Source organism: Cucurbita pepo, chromosome 14 (assembly GCF_057944985.1).
Source record: "Cucurbita pepo subsp. pepo isolate OVF chromosome 14, ASM5794498v1, whole genome shotgun sequence".
In the NCBI taxonomy this organism is placed as follows: domain Eukaryota; kingdom Viridiplantae; phylum Streptophyta; class Magnoliopsida; order Cucurbitales; family Cucurbitaceae; genus Cucurbita; species Cucurbita pepo.
Genome location: NC_141811.1, coordinates 9480375 through 9499813, shown reverse-complemented (window position 1 = coordinate 9499813; position 19439 = coordinate 9480375). Strand labels below are relative to the sequence as shown.

General features: G+C 35.1%; 2 protein-coding genes across 3 annotated transcripts; one reads left to right on the top strand and one right to left on the bottom strand.

The window, feature by feature from the left end:
* The first annotated feature begins 1249 nt into the window (after nt 1-1249).
* Nucleotides 1250-4842, top strand: CNX5 (co-factor for nitrate, reductase and xanthine dehydrogenase 5). Its single transcript, XM_023697471.2, has 11 exons — nt 1250-1627; nt 1713-1805; nt 1901-1956; nt 2107-2171; nt 2252-2326; nt 2461-2539; nt 2719-2757; nt 2901-3009; nt 3214-3332; nt 3813-3929; nt 4247-4842. Exons 1-11 carry the CDS (start codon nt 1369-1371, stop codon nt 4640-4642), a joined length of 1407 nt encoding a protein of 468 aa, XP_023553239.2. The 5' UTR covers nt 1250-1368; the 3' UTR covers nt 4643-4842.
* Nucleotides 4843-8847: 4005 nt separating this feature from the next.
* LOC111810317 (uncharacterized) lies at nt 8848-18043 on the bottom strand. 2 transcript variants are annotated; one of them, XM_087117400.1, is made up of 6 exons: nt 17816-18043; nt 14410-14566; nt 9703-9753; nt 9362-9454; nt 9188-9209; nt 8848-9061 (listed from the first exon to the last, which is right to left on the bottom strand). In XM_087117400.1, exons 1-6 carry the CDS (start codon nt 17938-17940, stop codon nt 8946-8948), a joined length of 564 nt encoding a protein of 187 aa, XP_086973526.1. In that variant the 5' UTR covers nt 17941-18043; the 3' UTR covers nt 8848-8945. The 2 variants fall into 2 exon arrangements, with proteins under 2 accessions (XP_086973526.1, XP_023552782.1); XM_023697014.2 differs by lacking the exon at nt 9188-9209 and having other exon boundaries at nt 17816-18041.
* Nucleotides 18044-19439: the final 1396 nt, after the last annotated feature.

Here is a 19439-nt window from a genome sequence, read left to right as displayed (position 1 = left end):
CCGATGATTAGTCAAGAAAAGTAGGTCCAATTATGAATCATGTTGTACCCTAACATTGGGATCACTTACTGATTATTTTTAAATAATCATGTTACATCTATCAATTTTTAGATAAAAAGCAAAGACCCAATAATATAACCCAGTTTCGTTTGTTTTAGTAGGATAGATCGATGACATATTTGTTATTTCATAATTTTAATAGGGAAGTTTATATTTTCTATTTCACACATATATTTACAATAAATTTAATATTTAAACTCTTGATAATTTTTTATGATTAAATGGTTTTTTTTTTTTTTTTTTTTTTTTTTTTTAATTTTTTATGTTCATACTTAACCGATAAAATTTTAATCTTAATGACATATTTGATAGGATCGTACATTGAACCCGACAACTCGAAAATTCGAACCGACTCAACCAAAATGATAAAGATTGGGTTACGTTAGATAACATTTTAAGTTGGGTTAAACAAACTAGGCTAATTTTTTGAACTCAAATAGGTCCAATTTGCTAGTGTAGTGATTGGACTGGATAAGAAACTTATATGTTTCGTTGGTAAACTTTTAATATATTTTATATAAGATTGTACTAAATGACTATATACTCTCGATACATGAAAGTTTTTAAAAAAATTAATTTTTTTTTAACAACTTGAAATAAACCACTAATATTTTAAGCCAATCCAATTGGACTCATATAGACCACTAATACTTTAAGCTAGGGCCTACCATTTAAAACATACATTATGTACGATGAAACTAGCAAAATTAACCAGCATATTTGATATATCATACAAAATTTAATTTAATTTAAATTGAATTACAATAATAGACATACATTCGTCTTCAAACATTATCAAATTTTCCAATCAATTTTATGATATAACGTATAGAATTTAAAATACCCACATTAATCACTTTATTTTCAAATAAAAATTAAAGTAATTCTCTAAAAACTAAAAAAATATTCTAAAATTAATATTCTAATAAGTTAATTTAAAGTCGCTACCTTATTTTATATCATCCGGTGAAATGACCTATATATATATATATATATATATATATTTTTTGAAATATTTAAATTATATTATAATATATTGAATATATAAAATAGGAAAAGAAAATATATTTAATAGGGAGGGTCTAAATGAATATTTAATATATTAAATTAAAAATATATTGAAATCTAAGGCATGGACGTTGGTCGACGGAATAAGGAAAGGACAAAACTACCCTTCTGGAGTCAAATCGAAGAAGTGGCAACTGATTTTGGGCTGACTTTTCCAAATCGCTTCCTTCCTGCTTCGATGTTGTTAGGGTTCTAAGCTTCCTTTCGTCCTACTCCCTTTGTGAACTGAGCTTTACCAGCATGGCCTCCACTACCACAGAATCTTCTCGTATTCTTCACGAAATCGAGACCTTGAAATCCGCCAGGTCCGACTTAGATCGTCGTATTTCATCTCTCGAGTCCCAGCTCCGCGACCTGAATCATCACCAGAACAATGGCGTCTCTCATGCCCCTTCCGCTTCATTATCCACTCTCGACTCCACTTTTCCTCATGGATTGTCCCCCGACATGATTTACAGATACAGTCGCCACCTCCTCCTTCCTACCTTCGGAGTCCAAGGTCTGCTTTCTCTACCAATTCCTTCTCGACTTGACTAAACGATTACAAAGTGACGCATTAATTAACTTAACTGCGTTTGTTTTAGCGCAATCGCGGCTTTTGAAGTCTTCGATTTTAGTAGTTGGAGCGGGAGGGTTGGGCTCACCAGCTTTGATGTATCTTGCAGCTTGTGGGGTTGGTAAGATGTTTGTACCATTTAAAGTTTGATTAGAACTGTATATTTTATTGTTTTCAATTGAGTAATGTTGCATATGTTTGGAATTATGATTCTAGGTCGTCTGGGAATTGTTGATCATGATGTAGTTGAGCTAAATAACATGCATCGGCAGGTAACCTTTGGTCTTTAATGCTCAATTGCATTATATTTCAAGTACTTTTGGCCTTTTTGTTTTATAAACTATTAGAACTCTGTTTCATTAATATGATTCTGTTACTAGATTATAAATCTACTGACTACTTAAATACATTTTATATCTCAGATCATCCATACTGAGGCATATATAGGACGGTCGAAAGTAGAATCGGCTGCTGCTACGTGTCACTCGTATGTTTTGCCACCTGATATTTAGTTTGCAGGAGTTTTATAGCCCATGGTTTGGTAGTACTAATGTGCATTCATCCTAGGATCAACTCTACTGTCCAGATTGTTGAACACAAAGAAGCTCTTCGTACATCAAACGCTTTAGAAATTTTTAGCAAGTATCCTTATTGCAGTGATCTTAGAGTTTGATATTTCTACTCTTACCCTGACTTAAATTATCTGCTTATGAGCGTCCTGTGTTTTACTGTTTGCTGTTTTGAACATTTCGATTTTCTTAACTACAAAAACTTAGATATGATATCATAGTAGATGCAACAGATAATGCTCCTAGCCGATACATGATTAGTGATTGTTGTGTGGTGCTGGGAAAGGTAAATGATAAACTCTATTCTTCTTAGAAAGTAATTTAAGTCAGGAAATTATGGATGTTTCATTGAATTTGCTAATCATAAGTTCTATTAGTTTAACTAATGGCTGCTATAACATAACTGAACAGCTTAGTTTGTATATTTCCTTGACAAAGACTAATCATGTTATGATTTTCTTACAGCCTCTTGTGTCTGGTGCAGCTGTAGGTTTGGAGGGGCAGGTACTCTAAGCAGTTGAATTCAGTTCATTATTCTAGAATCGCATAAATTCATTGTTTAGACAGATGATAATTTAGCTTATATTTTTATCTCTGATACAAAATTAATTCATTAATCAATCTTATTTTCGATCCTTTTGGTGTAGCTGACAGTTTACAATTACAATGGAGGTCCATGCTACCGATGCCTATTTCCAACTCCCCCGCCAACAACAGCATGCCAAAGGTGTTCTGATAGTGGTGTTCTTGGAGTAGGTAGGTTGATGAATTTTCATTTTCCATTAGGCCAGTAACCCTGTGTGCTCTCCAAATTTTATTTTCCTCTTGAATATAGTCTGTACTGCAGAACCCAGAAATGGAATGCAGTGCAACATAACGTGTGTTCTAGTTCTTGTGTAATATCATTTTCATGTTCAAGCTTTCCTCGTTAATCATATTCTTGTGCTATTTATTTTCCAGTTCCTGGGATCATTGGCTGTCTTCAAGCCTTGGAGGCTATAAAAATTGCAAGTGCAGTTGGTGAGCCACTTTCTGGACGGATGCTTCTGTTTGATGCCTTAGCAGCAAGGATCCGAATTGTATGTTTCATTTTTATATATAATTTTCTTCAACTCATTTTACCCATCACCATTGTGCCCTGTTGGGAAGATGATCTTGTTAGACTCATTCTAATTTCTAGCAACTATGATGATTTTAAATGAAAATCTGATTGGACATGGAGGGAATCAGTTTGAATAGTGAAAGTCGTCTTCACCTGATGCTTCCAAGGTCATTTGTTCGAATATTTGGGTGTGCTTAATAGAGAGAACTCTGGATGTCTGAAAAGCAGGCTATCGAGCCTAACTATACAACTATCGAGCACTCTGAATGTGCTTAATAGAGAGAACAATGGATGTCTGAGGCTAACTATGAATTAGGGTTCCTAACTATCGAGCCTTCCGTCCAAACTAGCCAGCGGAACAAGAAAGATTCTTCCAGCCTTCCTTCCTTTGTGTTATAGACTGTCATTTCTAGCTTCCCTTCTCTTAAGTCATACTAAGTTGTATAGTTAAACACAGGTCAAGATTCGTGGAAGGTCGTTGCAGTGTGAAGTATGTGGAGAAAATTCTAAATTCAAAGCAGCACAATTTCAAGAATTCGACTATGAGAAGTTCACCCAGTCTCCATTATCTACGGTACTTTTTGAATTACATGTGCAAATACTTTTCCTGTATGCATATCATCTGGCGCACTTTTTTTTCGAGCCAAGCGTAATTTGGTTAAAACCGAGCATGTGTTAAGCAGTTCCTCTTGTTAGACGAACACGACTCCCCACAATGGTATGATATTGTCCACTTTGAGCATAAGTGCTCATGGCTTTGCTTTGGGTTTCCCTAAAGGGCCTCATACCAATGGAGTTAGTATTCCTCACTTATAAACCCATGATCATTCCCTAAATTAGTCGATGTGGGACTTCCATCATCCAACACCACCTCTGATTATTGATTTGCAGTCTCCTCTGAGGTTAAAACTACTGGAGCCACACTCAAGAATAAGTGCCAAAGAGTACAGTGACCGACTTGATAAAGGCGAATCACACGTGCTTTTGGATGTCCGTCCCGAGCACCATTTCAAAATTGTTTCTCTTCCGAACTCCCTTAACGTTCCGCTGTCTAGTTTGGACGGAAGGCTGGAAGAAGTTGGTTTGGCTCTGAAGGGAGAGAAACATAAACAGGGTTCAGACTCCTCCAGTGGTGATGTTCAATTATACGTTGTTTGTAGGAGAGGGAATGATTCTCAAAGAGCCGTCAAGGCTCTCCAGGAGAAAGGGTTCAGTTCAGCTAAGGATATCATTGGTGGATTGGAGGGTTGGGCCCGCGAGGTAGACCCCACTTTCCCTGCCTATTAATTTGGTCGCCCATTCTTGTATATTTTTTGCTTTGAACCACAGCCCTTTGCCTTCCCATACACAAATGGTTTACTTGTTTGTTTCACTTAGTAGCGACAGTTTTGAAAAGGATGGTTTCAATGATAAATGCCACCTCTATGACTGTTAGTTTCCTTATAATTTCTCCATTATAATTTATTAGCTTTGTTTGATTTTTGTTAGTTACATAGCTTAAAATGTCTTTTTTTTTTATACTTAATCAAGAGGTAAGAGGTTCAAATGCTCTATTCAGACGTTTGTTGAACTCGAGAAAAAGATTGTATTCTTAATGATGTTTTGACTTTTGTTACTTCAAATGTTGTGGAAGTGTTGCAAATAATTTATTATTCGATAATTATTTTTATGTTTTTGGGCCTTTGCTGATGAACGCATGACATGATATTAATGTACGATCCTAATGGTTACATTTTTGTCCTTTAAAATTGTTCCAAAATAATTTCTTATAATTTCTTTTTTCAAAAATTTAAAGTGGAAAAAGAAATGTGATGAGGTAGAGATGCATATGAACACAACTGAAAGTTTTGTTTGTAAACTCTTAAATAAATTTTATCATCTGATCAGACAACTCTTTCAATATCTTTCTTGCTAACTTCGGACTTGTAACTCTTTCAATATCTTTCTTGCTAACTTCGGACTTGTAACACAAGTCAATTTAGTTTTGTTTTGAGGTTTACTTTACCTGTTGGGACAAAAAAACAAGTTTCTTAACTCAAGAGTCTCGGTGTAAAATTTACCCATAGCTGTTGGGACAAAGAACAAGTTTCTTAACTCAAGAGTCGCGGTGTAAAATTTACCGTATATATATATATATATTGAACAATATATAGTTGACATACAAAAGTATCAAGTTACCACATATATATATATATATAGAACAACATACAAAAGTATCATATATATATATATATATATAGAACAACATACAAAAGTATCAGGTTGAAAACACAAACTTAAAAAGTCTATACTCTATAGTATATGGATAAAGTTGAGAGATGACAAGTTGGAGTACTAAAGTAACATCAAAAGGTCAGTATCTTACCTCATATTTACCAAAGCAACATGATATTGTTTACCTTGTTCATAATTTGGAATTTGTACTAAATTACTGATGCATCGTGAGTGAATACTACATCGATTAAGTTCTTCAAGGTGGTAGGTCAAGTGGAGGTTGTTAAAAGGATATGTCCAAACCACTGTTTAGTGATTCTAAGGGGCAACAAAAGGTTCAACCTCTTGATTGGTTATGTCAGGAAATTCTTTCAAGGTTTACCTCAGATAACAAAAGGTCATGCTGTCATTCGAGTAGTGGTGGGTTGTTCGACTCACAAGCTTACACAGGTTACTTTGTGTAAAGTCTTAACCCTATGGGGAATAAAGACCTCGATGTGCTGGGACGAGGTAGGCAAACGTGACTATTAGGATGAGAGTTAGTCCAAGCCACCAATGAGCCCATGTAAAAGATCGAGGCAAGAATGCACATGACTCAAAGTAGACAAAAGAGTTATGTCAATGTGAGGCGTAGAAACTTAGAGTTGTCAACAAGGTGAGCTAAGTCCACACTTCGTCAAACTCTCCTATTGGAACTTATGCCATAAAACCTCATAATTAATTATTTAGTTTTTAATAATTATTTTACTATTTTATTTACAGTTTAATATTATTCATATATGAAAAATCAAGATTATTAATATAATCTTAAATAGTATATGGTTGATCTACCAAATTTGAAGGGTTCAAATTAATATATTAGATAGGTTAATAAATATAAAAATATATTTAATTTAAAGAGTTCAATTAATATTTAATATATTAGATAGATTAAATCTAAATGGAAAAATTTATTAATGTGAACCGTTGTAATTAATATTTAATATAGATATATTAAAAGAAAAAATATATATATTTATTGTATTTATACATTAAATATTAAAATAATTCATATATATTTATACATTAAGTAAAAACATAGTTTGGAATTTGTATGATTCAAATTAGTCAAATGTATATTACAATATTTTATAACATTTAAATATGATTTGAATAAAATATTATATCATAATATATTAGATATTTAAATATATTATTTGTTAAAGATTTTTTAAGAGTTCATCACTTTTAGGTTGAGCCAACATGTTCTCTCACATTTTCTTGAGACTCTCATTCTCCAATCTCTTTTGAATTTTCTCTCATGAGGTTCGCATAAGTCTTGACTTTGTAGTTCAGAGTTATAACAATGAAGATCTTGTAGAATGTGGAAGAACTTCTACGTTGTTGGAATACTTCAAGGAGTAGCTACAGTTTCTAGCAAGGTAAAGATCTTGCTCTCGTATTTATTGCTCTCTTTTAATTCTTAATAAAATCAAATCGGTTCACAATGCTTCCGCTATATGGATGAATAGTTCATTCCCTTTACCTTCAACATTCTAGATCGAATCGTACATTTATTGCTCTCTTTTAATTCTTAATAAAATCAAATCGGTTCACAATGCTTCCGCTATATGGATGAATAGTTCATTCCCTTTACCTTCAACATTCTAGATCGAATCGTACTAGTGACATACATATTTGCCCTACCACCGTCCCTCTCTGCAGTGCATAACGTATTCCATGAACTCACACTTCACAAATATGTGATTGACCCAACTCATGTGGTAGATTACGAATCCTTACCGATAAACGTTAACCTAAATTATGATGAAAGACCAATAAGAATTTTAGCATGAGAAGTGAATGTCATATGTATCAGGAAAATAATTTTTATTAAGGTACTACAACAAAGACCATCGGGCTAGAGAAACTATGTGGGAACAAAAGGAAGAAGGCTATGGAAATATTGAACAATTGTCATATCACGTTGTAAGATTGATAACAGCTCATCCTCTAGAAATTGTAGCCTCGTATCGTCTTCTTTGAAAACAATATCATGAACGTGTCTCATACTTCTTTTAGTGTCTTGTCATCCCAAATGTGCTCTAACGTCTCTTTTTCGATTGTGGTCTTCAAGACAAACATTGTTTTGACTATTTTGATTCTCCATTTGTGCAAGACGCCATTAGGATTCTCTTCTGGCGGCATAGTTTCACTCCTGCCAACGACTCTCATAAGTCTTATCCTTGTAAAGAGAAGGACATCACATGTTGTAACTGTGCTGTTGAGTTTCTTGATTCTTCCAACGATTTGAAAATCGTTCATCGTGTTTTTTGATTCTTCCAACAATTTGAAAATCACTCGTCGTGTTAGTTATACCTCAGTAATACCAAACGAGCTTTTTCGACACAAAACTTGTAGAGCTACGAACTACTCATGACACAAAGAAACAAACTAATAATCTCAAAAAAAATGTTTCTGATGTGGAAGATCAAACATAGCTGCAACCATAGCATACTAAGAATTTCAAGAGATTAGACAACCTATACCAACTTCGCTCTAATACTAGATTATCGAATACATCTGGGAAACACACAATTTATTAACATCAATCAAGAAGAGTTTACAAGAGGTAAAATATTACTACACTTTGTTTTGTTTGTGATTCTTGGGATAAAATTCAATATGGGTGGAATGATATTATAGTAGAGACCAGACTTTTTTTTCTCTCTAAAATATCTAATCATTTATCTCTAAAATACCTTAAATCCTTTTCTAAAATATATAATCATTTATTTCTAAAATACCTTAATTCTTTTCCAATCTTTATTACTAAAATAACTAAATCATAAAATATATGCGTATAATTATTGAATTAGGGTAGTAATGATATTTTAACAATCACCTATTTTTTAACATCAAAGGGAGATCCATGGGAGATGCACATTATCATGATGTACATTAAAGTTATTAAGGAATTTGTTCAAAATCGAAATAGATCTGAAGGTTGTAATGCTGAGTGCATTGTTGAAAAACCTATATAGTTTTACACAGAACTTTTGCATAATGCACCTATTCGACTTGGAAAGATCGAAATCAGACTGATCAAAGGAGACAACCCTCATGTGCAACTTCCATGACACCCGACAAGAAACAACTAAAGCAGGCTCATCTGTATGTTTTAGTAAATACAAATGACATAAATGACATACAACCTTTCATAGAGTAGTTAGTTAGTATCTTTTCAATACTTACATAGGAAATATAATTTTTTCAAAAGAAAATTGATGCAATACGAATAGACACCATTCAAAATTTCTATATATATGTGTATATTATTTGACAAACAATAAGAATACTACGTACTAAGTGGGAAGCTAAGTACATCTACATTCGTTCAACTGGATAAGACAAGCAAGCACAAATTTAAGGACATGTATCTGAACTGTACGCCTAATCTGAAACCCTCATCAGGTACGCAACTAAACATCCCAACACTGCCCCAGCAAGCACCTGCACCCAAAGTCATGTCAAAGTCTTAGATATCAACCATACATTTCCCAAAGGGGCAATGGGAGGGAAGGAGACTCAGAAATTCGGATAATGTCTCGAGTGCAAAGCGTGTGGAAGTTGGAAAACCTTTAGTAATCGATGAAGATCCCTCGAATGGCAACCGAAACACAGACCATATCAGTAACCAAATATGTTGGATGAATAATGCAGTTTATAACATGATATCAAACTCAGTCGTAAAATATTGTGAATACTAAAAAGAATAAACTATGACGACTTGAAAGGCATTTGACGAAAAACCTGGAGCGGGGTATGGCCAAGCGAATCCCGTAGAGGTCTAACGCTCGAGACAGGATGCTCGGGAGGAAGTTCACAGACAATCTGATTTAATAGCTGAAATATACGCAAGTTATTACATCAAGCAAGGAAAATTATGATATAGGTAGTAGATATGAATTTAATATGAAATGGGTCCTTTCAAAGGATACAAACTTCTAGATGAAATGGGTTTTTCAAAGCTAAGCTGAACAGCGTGAGTGCTATGTGTAAAGGCAGGCTGATTTGAAATTTTCAAAATATGCCATTGATTTCAAAAGACCATTGACAAATAAAAGTGTTTTCATACGAATCAACAACCGTACTTCAGCTTGGCGACCGGCATGGAGTCTAACACCAGTAGCATCATACATTACCTGTCAATTATCGTAGCACGTCGTTAGTACAGGAAGCATAAGAAAAACAACTGGAATATCTGTTATGTAAGAAGTGATGAGTAAGAGCCATCTACTGGATTTCTTTTTATCGTCTCACTTATTAATGTCGCAGTTTTTGGTGTAAGAATAGGAAATGACGTAAGCTGTTGACCAGCTGTTTTCTACAATAAAGGGCTAACGTGATTACATTTCGAGTTCTAGCTTTACTGGGATTGGCTCAGTTCATCTTCATTAGGAGAAATATAAAAACTCGTTTTGAACTATAAAATAGAAAGCCCTGATTTATAAAGAAAAGAAGTTGACAACGAGATGGATACACAAGTATTCCAACACCAGAAGCATCTAGAATCTAGAAGTAGATGTTAAGACAAACCCAAAGATCTTTTAATTTATAAGAATGAGACACAAGTATGCCTCTCCTCTGGCTTGTAACCGTCTGCTCCCCCTCCAACCACCATGCCCATATCCATCCAGCCTTAATGAAATTACTCCAACCGATCAATCACCATTGACCACAAACTTCTCTCTATTGCTTGTGATGAACTTACCTGGTAGTCGTGCAACCTCCCACTGCCTATCGCATTCATGGAGTTCCTTCAGCTAGTCTCATCTTTCATCAGCCATCACCCAATCTATCCTTGCCTTCATTTGATGCCTCTATCTCTCTTCAACCTCATCAACCATTATCCCCACAGCCTGAACTTTTTTTATTGGAGCTCACCTCATCCTATTTATTCAACCATCAATCCATTCACCCACCCATCCAACATAACACCTTTCCAACTGCATACCCCTCACCCTTTTCCCTGCTCTCGTACCTCAAACATTTGACCCCTATTCTGAGTAAACATGGTCTTTGCATTATGGCTATCCCCCCTCTACCACAACCAACTAAAAAGAAATCATGACAACTTCTGGGAAGAAATTCCAAATTTAAAACGAAATTGCAAAATCTCCATACCACTGTCCACTATTATGATAAAACAACCTCACCGGCTCTTTTGAAGGGAGAATCGGTTGATCAATGAAATTTATCTCATGGAATGTTCAGGGTCTGGATCATGGAGAAAGTGCCCTTTGATCAAGAAAACTCTTCATCAATCCAATCTGGGAATTGTTTTTCTTCAGGAAACTAAAAAATCAGAGATCGGCAATTATCTTGTTAAATCTCTTTGGAGTTCATCTCATATTAGTTGGGCATCACTTGATTTGATTGGAGCCTCTGGGGGTATCCTTGTTTTGAGGAGTGAACCAGAATTTTCAGTGCGAGAGGTTATCCAAGGTCACTTCTACGTCTTTGTTCATGTTTTGACGGTTGACGGTTTTTCTTTTTAGCTTTCTGTTGTTTATGGGCCACCAGTAATGATGTCCGTGAGAAATTCCAAGTTGTGATTCTTTGGGTGCAAGTATGTCTCCTGGTACAAATGATTTAAATGCTAAATTTTTAAGTTACTCTTGGAACACTACTAAGCATGATGTAATGGTCATGCTTCATGATTTCTATTCTTCTGGAATTATTAACGTGGCGTTGAATGAAACTATCATTGTTTAATCCCAAAGTGAATTGACTCCAAATCTGTCACTGACTATAGCCCAATCAGTCTCATTCCATGTGCATACAAGATTATTGCTTGTGTTTTATCTAATAGATTGAAACTGGTCTTTCCTACTATTATTGCTTAGAATCAACTGCCATTTGTAGCTAATCCACAAATTCTGCATGCTTCTTCATTGGCCAATGAATTGGTTGATGACTGGAATGTCTCTCGTAATAAGGGTATGGTTCCAAAATTGGACCTTGCAAAAACATTTGATAAAGTTGATTGGGATTTTTTGGACGTTATTCTTCTCGGGACATTCTTCAAGGTGATCTGCTTTCCCCTTTTCTCTTCATTTTAGCCTTTGAGTGTCTTAGCAGATTAATATCTCATGATGCTCAATTGGGAAAGATCGCAACCCATCCTTGATGATGATGCATGGTTGTTTTCTACTTTTGATTAGAAGTTTTGACACATCTTAATATTGTGAAATTAATTTAATTGGCTTCTGGTTTGAATATTAATCTTTCTAAGAGTGGTCTTCCACCAGGAGGTAATTAAAAAATAGTTGTGAAGCTATCGTGGTCTACCTTTATGAGATAGAACTGGACTAGTTATTGACATAATTTGGTTGTAAACAAGGTTCAATGCCTTCAACCTATCGTGGTCTTCCACCAGGAGGTAATTAAAAAATACACTTCATTCCAGTAGCCAGTTCTTCAAATAATTCAGCACAAACCTTTAGGACTTGGAAATATTCATTTATTTCCAAAGGAGGTAGGCATAGCCTTATCCAAACCACCCTTTCTAGTATGCCGATTTACATGTCGTAATTTAAACTGCCAGCAAAGATTTCCTCTTCTTTGGACAAGCTTGTTCATAGTTTCTTTTGGAAAGGTTCCAAAGGAGAAGGTGGAATGCATTATGTTAATTGAGAGACAACACAGCTTCCCAACGATTAGGTGGCATTAGAACCGGGAACTTTTATCATCAGAATTTGGCTCGTTTGGCTGAATGGATTTAGAGATTTCTAAACGAGAGAGACACCTTGTGGCGCAGACTTATTTTTGCTAAATATTATGGCTCCCAGATTGATTGTGTTTGGCCTCGTCTAATTTTGACAGGTTCACACAAATCACCTTGGCATCATATTTGCTCCAGTTTATCTCTTGTTAAGTCTCATGCCTGTCGTTTTGGTAATGATCGATCAATTTCATTTTAGCGTGATTCTTGGTTGAGTTATGAAGCTATTGATACTGTCTTCTCTCCTCTTTATAGACTCACTTCTCAGCCAAATAGTCCAGTTGCTGACGTCTGGGTTCCTTTACTAATGCCTGGGATTTGAGCTTCTGTAGGAACCCTAATGAATTGGAGACAACTGAATGGTCCAATCTCTCTCATCTTCTATCCTCAATTAGGTTAAGGAACCTGAATGATTATTGGTCTTGGCCTCTTGATCCTTCCAATACTTTTACTGTTAAATCTCGTATAGAAAATATTGTGGGTACAAATGAACCCTTGTTGAATAATCTATACTCAGTGATTTGGCAAGATGCTTATTCAAAGAAGATTAAAATCTTTCTTTGGGAACGTAATCTTCAACAGAGAATGTCATACATCAACCTTTTTCCATCTTGGTGTGTTATGTGTTCCGCAGTTTCAGAGAATCATAGTCACCTATTTGCTCGCTGTATTTTACTTCTAGATACTGGGATATTATTCTAGCTGCTTTCGACTGGTCCATACATTTGCCTAACACCATCTTTGATTTTCTTGCTTCAATTTTGGTAGCTACGGTTGGCTCTTAATAGTCTTTCTCAGGACAAACAGAATGTCAGAATTTTCCGAGATACTGAGATTCCTTTAATTGCTTTATGGATTTACTTCTGTTTCATGCGATGTATTGGAGTAAATGTAAATACCCTTTTAATACTTATAACCTCTTTGTTAATTTCTCATTGGAGAACACTTTCACATAATTTACCTAAAGGTGTTTCGGGGTTTTCTCCACCTATTTCATTTATCAATGAAATTGTCTCTCTTCTCAAAAAAGATAACTGCCATACAGGGCATTACAACTTATTGAAACTTCAGTTTCTGAAATAATTCTAAGAGGATGGATCGACTTGAACCAATGCCCACTTGGTTGAGGGAACATGTTTTATGCTAGTTGAACTATGACCATGTTTGTCATTCTAAGAGGATGAATCATGTGGATGCACAAGGATGCTTCTCAAAATTTAAAACAGGAACCAATAGAGATATTTCTAAATGCAATGATGGGTTTTTGTGTTCATAGAGAAAACAAGTCTTGAATTTCTGTCAATAAAGAGTCCTTCCAGAATTGAAAGATCAAATAAAAAGAAGGCAGTAATGAGGGACAAGATATACCAAAACATACCAGTCATTAATTCTATTTGCTTCAACAGTTTCAGGAATTCAAGGAATATAAAAATCACCCACCCACTAGTAACTTAATTCATAGCAACCAAATGATATATATCAACCATTCAATACAAGGAAGCTACGGCATACAATTGATATCTTTCTAATGTACCATACAAATGTAGTGTGTATATATATAAGTCGAATAAGAATATTAACTATATGAATATAGATTATATAATTGAAATCTTAACATATTCATTTACATCAAAATTTAAATCCTTGATGACAGCAGACGCATGCCAATTGAAGGCTTCATCTTAGCTGCCAGATTATGTTGAAGATATTTGATCTATGTAAATATTGTTGCCACTGACAGATCTAAAGTGCCATGTAATCCCCTATGATGAAACATGGTGTATCATGGCAATTTGTTGATCTGAATATCATAAAAAGTACTAGGTACCGATACTGAAATTCCACAAAAAAACAAAAATCAATGGAATTCTCTAATTTAATCGCCCAAGGAACCAAAAACTAATTGATGAAATTTTGGACAATTAAAGATTTCTTATAACTTCCAAGGAGAGTCATGATTATAGATATTCATTCATACAACGTTTGAGATTATCAAACAGAAAACAACAATAAAAGATATCATTATAGAAGTTAAACTCAAATAATGAACAAGACCTGGCAGTTAAGTACGTACAATGCATGCCAAAACCAAAGCAAGTGCAAAAGCTGGTCCCCCAGTTCCTTCTTGCAAGCCAATGGCTACAGCTAGAGACGTTACCGTGGCCGAGTGTGATGAAGGCATTCCACCAGACCCCAGCATCCTTTTGGAATCCCATCTCTTCTCTTTGAACCTGCACTATCCATTATATTATCAGTGAAACAAGAAAGAAGCGGCAAGGAAGAACAGCCCAGTATAGCTCTAGGATTCCGTTAACTTATTATCTGTTGCTAATCAAATAAATTGTCTCCTATATCTGTAAAATTACAAATTTGAGTCCTCAAAAACTCATTTTAATTATAATATTGAATGAACTAATTATTCAAAACAATATTTGGATTGTATTTGGATCATGTGACCCAAAAAAAGCGAAACAATTTGGCATATTTTTAAATTTAAAATTTACTACCAAACACAATTTAGAAACAATGAAAACATTGAATACAACTTGGTTTTCTGTTAAATCCCTTGTTTTCAATTTTTGTTATCACTAACCGAACACACTTCTCAAAACAAATAATAAAGACAAGCAAAAACAAACAAGGATGAACCTTAATACTAGTTCACATAACTCACATTAAGCTTGATGAAATGATTTTGTACACACTTGTAATGAAACCGATGGGCTGAAGTTTTTAACCTTAATCGCCCTTTCTTTTTTGTGGATGAAGCAAACATAGGCCTCATTCAGGGTGTTGTCCAAGATCCCTCTTTCAGAAAACCCCTTAAAAACTCGTGCAAGGTCCTCTTTTATTACTTCCCGATTATTTTGAGATCATACTCCAATTTATGCCTTCAACAAAGGCCTTGGGCCCGACAACCGGTGCATAGAGGTTCGAGAAAAAATCCCCCTCGATCTTCTCGTCTCCCTTGAGCACCTCCCCTTATTATTTTCCAAAGAACCAATGAAATTTTTATTTTTGCGCCCATTCGCCAAGAACGGAGTGTTGCAACCTCCCTCCTTGGCCCATCTCACTTCAGCTTTTTGCCTCCAACTGGTGGGTTCTTTCCTTACTAACTCTCCTCAAATTCCAGTTTTAAAGAAAAATGTTCCTCTTTCTGGGTTTCATTTAGGCTACCTCCGCTTTGAGGTTGTCAAAAGCATTAATTCTAGCCAACACCTCCTTTTCTTACTCCTTAAAATCCCAGAGACCTCTTTGTTCCACAATTTAATAGTCCTTTGAGGGCGATCAGCTTCCTCATGAACCAAACACCTTCCCAATATTTAGGGCTTTCCACATTCCACCACGGAGAAAAAGAAGATTGAAGGAGGGGTTGTCCAGCCACATGTTCTCAAATCTGAAAGGACATGACTGCAGTTTGGTTGCATGTGTAGTCTAAAGAGGAAGTTCCCCAGCGAGCCTTCGTGGTGTTGTTTCATTCGCTTAATAATACTTTTTATTTAAAAACAAAAATGGTTTCATTTGTAAATGAGAGACTTGAACACGCCTCTCATCAATAGGTGAATTAGAAGATAACCAATAAAGATGGAAAATAAAGGGGAAAGAGGATACACTACCTATAACCATAGTAGCAAAGCCATCTTTCCCATAAAAAAAATCATCCATAAATTCCAAAAAAAAAAAAAAAATGATCATATGCTTTTCTAAAGTCAACATTAACGATTGCACTCTCCTCCTTCATGACTCAATACTATCTAATGCCTTTCACTTTCAAAACCTAGTCACGGATTTGTTTCCCACTCACAAAAGCACCCTGGATGGGGAAATAATGTTGGGAGGACCTTTTACATTCATTTTGCCGAAGTTTTAGATATGATCATCCAAAGACTAGAGACCATGTTAATAGACCTACAATCCTTGACTTCCCTAGCATCCGACTTCTTTGAATGCGAGTAAATATAGGTTTAGACGTTTTGTTCATGGTTGCACCCCCCACATCTCTCTCTTAGAATTCAATGAACACCTAAAGAAGTCATATTTTATCAAATCTCAATCCACAGACAAACTAACTGGCCAAGAGACTAACCTCATTGCAACTAAACATTGTGGCCTTAATAGACTAGAAACCAAGCTAATAGACCTAAGATCCTTGAGTTAACTAGCATTCGACTTCTTGGAAATAGAGAAATATAGGTTTTGACATTTTTTTAATGATTGCATCCCCACACCTCTCTCAAAGAGTTCAATGAACACCTAAAGAAATCATATTTGATCAAATCGCAATTCTCTTGAAAGAAATATATAGACAAAATTTCTGGACCAAAAGCCTCACCGCATAGCAACTACATTTGTGGCCTTAATAGACTAGAAACCAAGCTAATAGACCTAAAATCCTTGACTTTCCTAGCATCCAACTTCTTTGAAATCGAGCAAATATAGGTTTTGATGTTTTGTTCATGGTTGCATCCCCCACACCTCTCCCATAGAGTTCAACGAACACCAAAAGAAATCAAATTTTACCAAACACAATTCTCTTGAAAAAAAAAAGCCACATACAAACTATCTAGGCCAAGAGCCTTACCCCTTGCAACTAAACATTGTGGCCTCAATTCTTCCAGCTAGAATAGTAAGTTCAAGGAAATCCCATTCCACATTGCTAATTGGGGTCCCAGTCCAAACCAACTACAAATAAGTAAGGAATAGCATTAGACGCATGCAAGGTAGAGAAGAAGTTCCAAAATATCCTCTTCAACGACAATCTTTGATCACTACACTCCCATCCTCCAACATCAGAGCAAAATACAGTTCCAAGATCTTTTGGCACTGACCATTTTATCAAAGTAGGAGGTCCTCCAATCTCCTTCTTTGACTCATTTTACCCTAGACTTTTGCCTCCATTTTGTCTCTCTGTTAGTGAGAACCTCAAAATCCCCTTCGAGACAATTTCATTCCTCCCTCACTTCCTTGCTTCAAGAATCAAGAGATTCCCTTTACAATCTGATACATACCAGTTTCATCAAGAAGCACACTTGAATTCACTTTAAAGAACCAAAATCAATTAATTCTGATATAGAACAAAACTAAAATTCAAGAATTGAGTTTAAACAAATGTTCTCTAATAAAATTAAAAAATTAAACTAATGTTTATCGCATTAACTTTACAAGAATCTATTCCCTTGAAGAGATTAGAACAGTGGGATACCAACCCAAGCTAGAGAAGTTACAGAAACATAAATGGAAGCTTAAAAAAAGTAACAATACAACAAAATTTCAAAACGAAGGTGGGTGTAATAGAACCCTAAATCTAATTGGGGGGATTAGAACCCAGTTTTCAAAAACACAGTGAAACCTAACCCGACGGTCTCAAACAGACTCATAAATTGACATTGTAGACAAATTAAGAAGCCATAAAATAGAAGCAGCATAAGATAGCAATTAAGAAGAAACAGTAGGAAGAGAAACGATGCAATAGAGAGTACCAGGTAGTGAAGAGCTTGAGAAACTGAGCGAGCGCGAAGGAAAGGAAGGCAGAGAGGAGAGGGAGATTTGAGGGGAGAAGTGAAGGCTTGTACGAGGCGTCGGCTGCTACGATCACTTCGTCCATTAGAGGCCGGAGCTTAGAGAAGAAAGAAGAAGAATGAAAATGAAGAACGCAGCAGCAGATGGAGCGTGGTCAGTGGTCCCCGTTTTTAGGCCCTAAGAATTAATGTGAGAAGTAAATAAATAACAAATACATCTAATTTTTGTCCAATTGGACGATCATATAAGATTTTTTCTTTTTTAATTTCCTTCATCCACTTTAATTAATTAATATATATATATATATATTCACATTATTCTCGATTATTCATCGTTTACAGTGGATCTAAACTTGATCTACAATCATTGTTCGATCAACTATTGTAGTTATACTGAATTTCACGAGATTGTTTGTAGAATTTATAGATTTCAAGTATTTGAAGCAGACAGGAGTGTTATTGCATGCATACATGAGTTAATTGGATTGAAGAGTTCAAGTCATCAGAAGAGATGTTGCAGTCAAAAGACTCGAGAAGACATTGTTTAGACATCAACTCCCAAAATGCACCAAACAACCCAAAAGGCCCAAGGCCATAACACGCACGGTTCGCTCAAGTCAATTTTGAAAAAATTATATAACGTCGAGACATTATCTCCAATGTTGTGAAATTTTTTTTTGTAGAAGCCTCTAATTCTTCGGCGTAAAGAGGTGAGTCCTTTTTCAGGGGGAAAATCCTTTTGATTTCTACATATCGTTCGAGTTTAAGGAGACTTTTTGATAGTTATAGAATTCAAGATCTGTGAACGTGGATATCGTAGAGGGCGACAGGACTTACACATGGCTAATAATTTTTTCCACCGTTTTTGTTATAGATTTTTTTTTTTCATGAGTTTATATTTTGTATTATTGAGCGTGAGTCACTAAACTTTTTGCTCGAGCCATTCTGTAAGAATGTGGGTACTATCCCCTTTGAATGTATAAGAATAAGTTTGAAGAATTTTGTGGTACGTAGGTTCTCAAATCATCCAAACACAGTAAACTCGATATCTAGAAAATAACAGCTTGTTTCTTGGGTATTAGTGCGTTTCTTCTCAAACTAAAAGCACAGATAGATAATCATTTACTTCTTCTTCAGTAGCCTTATGGTCACCGACTCTTAATTTAGCTAGAATTATTGTGAATCCCCGTATGAAATTTAGGTAAAAATGCAATTTTTGAAGCATCTATTCTCACCATCTCGAGCAAGTTCAGGGCAATCTCAGTCGTTGGATGGGTTCGTGGGGATGCCATTGGGAAAAAAAGAAAAATTCAAAGGAACAAATTTCTTTTCACAATTATTTTATTCTAAATAAATTCTCTCTCTCTTTCTTTTTGGACACTTTTTCTTACGATGGATTGAGATTCTCTTTATAATTAAAAATTATACCACCCTATTAAAATTTGAAATTTTTTACATTTTTGCCATTTTCTTATTTATTTATTTATTTATTTTTTATATTATGTAATAATTTATTACCATTAATCATTTGTGTACATGGAAATTATATTAGAGTAATATAATATATATTGTGGTAATTACTCAT